We start from the raw sequence: 5,774 nt of genomic DNA on the forward strand, positions 1-5,774 counted from the left end.
CTCATTTAAGGAGCACAGAATTTGGCCCAGTGAGAACCACATTGCTTGGGCAAACCATTTTAATGTAGAAACATTCGGAGAAGGCTCTTCAAGAAATGGTAACGAGCTCAAAAGCTGCAGCCGCAGAAGCAAAAAGCACCTCTGGATAAGCTGGTCATTGATTTTAATTTTTGCCTTCAGGTCTGACAGCTTGTAAAGCTTACTTTCTGGAAACTGGATCTCAACTCCTGCTAGTAGATTGTCAGTTTCAGCAATCACAGAAAAATGAAGAGAAAATTGAACAGTCAAGGTGCATGCATACTTCCCTCTGACACCTGTCCTGATCTGAAAGGTATCAGAAGAGGCACGGCACCATAATAAGGAATTGTTTGAGACATATCCTGATGGAATAAACAGGTGATGGTTGGCAACAAACTTCTCTAGGCAACTGTGTTTCCTGAGTTGTTACAACCCCTCTTTCAACTGCAAAAGGTCCCTATAAATCAACTAAGTGGAAGTATTTCTCACATGTTTTTTCCTAGAGGTTGGCAGAGAGCAGAGATCATACAGGAGGCACGCTTTCTTGCTCTGCAGTCAGAGGAAGAACTAATATGACATATTGTAGGAGCAGGAGGACTTGTGGCACCTTAGCCCTGGTCTACACTAGGACTTTAGGTCGAATTTAGCAACGTTAAATCGATTTAAACCTGCACCCGTCCACACAGTGAAGCCCTTTATTTCGACTTAAAGGGCTCTTAAAATCGATTTCCTTACTCCACCCCTGACAAGTGGATTAGCGCTTAAATCGACGTTCCCAGCTCGAATTTGGGGTACTGTGGACACAATTCGATGGTATTGGCCTCCGGGAGCTATCCCAGAGTGCTCCATTCTGACCGCTCTGGACAGCACTCTCAACTCAGATGCACTGGCCAGGTAGACAGGAAAAGAACCGCGAACTTTTGAATCTCATTTCCTGTTTGGCCAGCGTGGCAAGCTGCAGGTGACCATGCAGAGCTCATCAGCACAGGTGACCATGATGGAGTCCCAGAATCGCAAAAGAGCTCCAGCATGGACCGAACGGGAGGTACGGGATCTGATCGCTGTTTGGGGAGAGGAATCCGTGCTATCAGAACTCCGTTCCAGTTTTCGAAATGCCAAAACCTTTGTGAAAATCTCCCAGGGCATGAAGGACAGAGGCCATAACAGGGACCCAAAGCAGTGCCGCGTGAAACTGAAGGAGCTGAGGCAAGCCTACCAGAAAACCAGAGAGGCGAACAGCCGCTCTGGGTCAGAGCCCCAAACATGCCGCTTCTATGATGAGCTGCATGCCATTTTAGGGGGTTCAGCCACCACTACCCCAGCCGTGTTGTTTGACTCCTTCAATGGAGATGGAGGCAATACGGAAGCAGGTTTTGGGGACGAAGAAGATGATGATGAGGAGGAGGTTGTAGATAGCTCACAGCAAGCAAGCGGAGAAACCGGTTTTCCCGACAGCCAGGAACTGTTTCTCACCCTAGACCTGGAGCCAGTACCCCCCAAACCCACCCAAGGCTGCCTCCTGGACCCAGCAGGCGGAGAAGGGACCTCTGGTGAGTGTACCTTTTAAAATGCTATACATGGTTTAAAAGCAAGCATGTGAAAGGATTACTTTGCCCTGGCATTTGCGGTTCTCCTAGATGTAGTCCTAAAGCCTTTGCAAAAGGTTTCTGGGGAGGGCAGCCTTATTTCGACCTTCATGGTAGGACACTTTTATCACTCCAGGCCAGTAACACATACTCGGGAATCACTGCAGAACAAAGCATTGCAGTGTATGTTTGCTGGCATTCAACCAAAATCCGTTCTTTCTCTCTCTGTGTTATCCTCAGGAGAGTGAGATATAATTCATGGTCACCTGGTTGAAATAGGGTGCTTTTCTTCAGGGACACTCAGTATAGCCCATTCCTGCTGGGCTGTTTGCCTGTGGCTGAACAGAAATGTTCCCCGCTGTTAGCTACAGGAAGGGGGGAAGGTTGAGGGGGTAGTCACGCGGTGGGAGGAGGCAAAATGCGACCTTGTAACGAAAGCACATGTGCTATGTATGTAATGTTAACAGCAAGGTTTACCCTGAAAGACTGTAGCGACTGTTTTATAAAATGTGTCTTTTTAAATACCGCTGTCCCTTTTTTTTTCTCCACCAGCTGCATGTGTTTCAATGAACACAGGATCTTCTCCTTCCCAGAGGCTAGTGAAGCTTAGAAAGAAAAAAAAATGCACTCGCGATGAAATGTTCTCCGAGCTCATGCTGTCCTCCCACACTGACAGAGCACAGACGAATGCGTGGAGGCAAATAATGTCAGAGTGCAGGAAAGCACAAAATGACCGGGAGGAGAGGTGGAGGGCTGAAGAGAGTAAGTGGCGGGCTGAAGAGAGTAAGTGGCGGGCTGAAGACAGGGCTGAAGCTCAAATGTGGCGGCAGCGTGATGAGAGGAGGCAGGATTCAATGCTGAGGCTGCTGCAGGACCAAACCAGAATGCTCCAGTGTATGGTTGAGCTGCAGCAAAGGCAGCTGGAGCACAGACTGCCACTGCTGCCCCTCTGTAACCAACCGCCCTCCTCCCCAAGTCCCATAGCCTCCACACCCAGACGCCCAAGAACGCGGTGGGGGGGCCTCCGGCCAACCAGCCACTCCACAACAGAGGATTGCCCAAAAAAAAGAAGGCTGTCATTCAATAAATTTTAAAGTTGAAAACTTTTAAAGTGCTGTGCTTAAAGTGCTGTGTGGCATTTCCTTCCCTCCTCCACCACCCCTCCTGGGATACCTTGGTAGTCATCTCCCTATTTGTGTGATGAATGAATAACGAATGCATGACTGTGAAGCAGCAATGACTTTATTGCCTCTGCAAGCGGTGATTAAAGGGAGGAGGGGAGGGTGGTTAGCTTACAGGGAAGTAGAGTGAACCAAAGGGCGGGGGGTTTCATCAAGGAGAAACAAACAGAACTTTCACACTGTAGCCTGGCCAGTCATGAAACTGGTTTTCAAAGCTTCTCTGATGCGTACCGCACCCTCCTGAGCTCTTCTAACCGCCCTGGTGTCTGGCTGCGCGTAACCAGCAGCTAGGCGATTTGCCTCAGCCTCCCACCCCACCATAAACGTCTCCCCCTTACTCTCACAGATACTGTGGAGCACACAGCAAGCAGTAATAACAGTGGGAATATTGGTTTCGCTGAGGTCTAAGCGAGTCAGTAAACTGCGCCAGCGCGCCTTTAAACGTCCAAATGCACATTCTACCACCATTCTGCACTTGCTCAGCCTGTAGTTGAACAGCTCCTGACCACTGTCCAGGCTGCCTGTGTACGGCTTCATGAGCCATGGCATTAAGGGGTAGGCTGGGTCCCCAAGGATAACTATAGGCATTTCAACATCCCCAACAGTTATTTTCTGGTCTGGGAAGAAAGTCCCTTCCTGTAGCTTTTGAAACAGACCAGAGTTCCTGAAGATGCGAGCGTCATGCACCTTTCCCGGCCATCCCACGTTGATGTTGGTGAAACGTCCCTTGTGATCCACCAGAGCTTGCAGCACTATCGAAAAGTACCCCTTGCGGTTTATGTACTCGCCGGCTTGGTGCTCTGGTGCCAAGATAGGGATATGGGTTCCGTCTACGGCCCCACCACAGTTAGGGAATCCCATTGCAGCAAAGCCATCCACTATGACCTGCACATTTCCCAGGGTCACTACCCTTGATATCAGCAGATCTTTGATTGCGTGAGCTACTTGCATCACAGCAGCCCCCACAGTAGATTTGCCCACTCCAAATTGATTCCCAACTGACCGGTAGCTGTCTGGCATTGCAAGCTTCCACAGGGCTATCGCCACTCGCTTCTCAACTGTGAGGGCTGCTCTCATCCTGGTATTCATGCGCTTCAGGGCAGGGGAAAGCAAGTCACAAAGTTCCATGAAAGTGCCCTTACGCATGCGAAAGTTTCGCAGCCACTGGGAATCGTCCCAGACCTGCAACACTATACCAGTCTGTGCTTGTTTCCCGAGCCCAGAATCGGCGTTCCACAGCATGAACCTGCCCCATTAGCACCATGATGCATGCATTGGCAGGGCCCATGCTTTCAGAGAAATCTGTGTCCATGTCCTGATCACTCACGGGACCGCGCTGACGTCGCCTCCTCACCCGGTATCGCGTTGCCATGTTCTGGTGCTGCATATACTGCTGGATAATGCATGTGGTGGTTGATGTGCTCCTAATTGCCAAAATGAGCTCAGCGGCCTCCATGCTTGCCTTGGTATGGCGTCCGCACAGAAAAAAGGCGCGGAACGATTGTCTGCTGTTGCTCTGACGGAGGGAGGGGCGACTGACGACACGGCTTACAGGGTTGGCTTCAGGGAGCTAAAATCAACAAAGGGTGTGCCTGTACATCAAGGAGTATTTCAGGCAGGACTGCACGGAGGGTTCGAATAAGAAATGGTGCACCAAAGTTATCGTTGTTATTGGAACAAGGAGGTTAGCCTGGCCTCTGATTGATACATGGCTAGATTAACCTCGCTGCACCTTCTCTGTGACTGACTGCAGTGTGATCTAGACAGGGGAGGAGGAAAATGAGTACAAAACAAATCTGGTCTATTTCTTGTTCTGACCCACTCCATCTATCCTTTACATCTTTGGCTGGCAGCAGACAAAAAAGGCGCGAAATGATTGTCTGCCCTTGCTTTCACGGGGGGAGGGAGGGTGGGAACGGGGTCCTGACGATATGTACCCAGAACCACCCGCGACAATGTTTTAGCCCCATCAGGCATTGGGATATCAACCCAGAATTCCAGTGGGCAGCGGAGACTGCGGGAACTGTGGGATAGCTACCCACAGTGCAACGCTCCGGAAGTCGACGCTTGCCTCGGTACTGTGGAAGCGCTCCGCCGAGTTAATGCACTTAATGCACTTAGAGCATTTTCTGTGGGGACACACACACTCGAATATATAAAACCGATTTCAAAAAAACCGACTTCTATAAATTCGACCTAATTTCGTAGTGTAGACATACCCTTAGAGACTAACCAATTTATCTGAGCATAAGCTTTCGTGAGCTACAGCTCACTTCATCGGATGCATGAAAGGTTTCCACAGTATGCATCCGATGAAGTGAGCTGTAGCTCACGAAAGCTCATGCTCAAATAAATTGGTTAGTCTCTAAGGTGCCACAAGTCCTCCTTTTCTTTTTGCGAATACAGACTAACACGGCTGTTACTCTGAACCCTGTCATATTGTAGGAGCTGACTGAGAAGGATTCTTGTTAGTCTCTTAGCAAGAAAAGTCATAAAGGTGATAGCCTGGTAATTTCCACACTAATCTGCCACTCTTTTTCTTACAGAAACAGTGAACAGTTTATTCAAAGAATTTATCCTTTTCCCATTCAAATTATCCATGAACTGTCTTTGATTTTTATTAATTTGGCAGTTATTCAGAATTATTCAATGAATGGCTTATGCAAATATGGCTATTGCTTTGAATGTTTGTTATTCATTACTCACTTTTCATGCTGTGTGATTGATCACGTAAGTCACAGGATTTTGTTTCTGCTACTTGAGTGGATGACTCCTAACATCCATAACTAGCTTTCAAGATGGCCACACAAACACTTTCTGTTTTGTCAGAAATGCAAATTTCTACATAAATTTGCAATGCTTTTCTTTTGTTAAAGGAAAAGAAATTACCCATATAAACAAACAAAAGTTGTGTGATGAGGTGCTTGAGGACCACAAAGGCTAGTGGTTAATGCACTCGACCTCCAGTGTTTCTGTCAGGGCAGTAGAG

General features: G+C 48.3%; 1 protein-coding gene across 1 annotated transcript; it reads left to right on the top strand.

Annotated features, from left to right (window-relative positions):
• Positions 1-803: 803 nt before the first annotated feature.
• On the top strand, positions 804-5,340 carry LOC140906152 (myb/SANT-like DNA-binding domain-containing protein 7). The gene is made up of 3 exons (XM_073329655.1): positions 804-1,568; positions 2,157-2,203; positions 5,332-5,340. Exons 1-3 carry the CDS (start codon positions 986-988, stop codon positions 5,338-5,340), a joined length of 639 nt encoding a protein of 212 aa, XP_073185756.1. The 5' UTR covers positions 804-985.
• The last annotated feature ends 434 nt before the right edge of the window (positions 5,341-5,774 follow it).

The sequence above is a fragment of the Lepidochelys kempii genome, chromosome 2 (genome assembly GCF_965140265.1).
Source record: "Lepidochelys kempii isolate rLepKem1 chromosome 2, rLepKem1.hap2, whole genome shotgun sequence".
Classification (NCBI taxonomy): Eukaryota; Metazoa; Chordata; order Testudines; family Cheloniidae; genus Lepidochelys; species Lepidochelys kempii.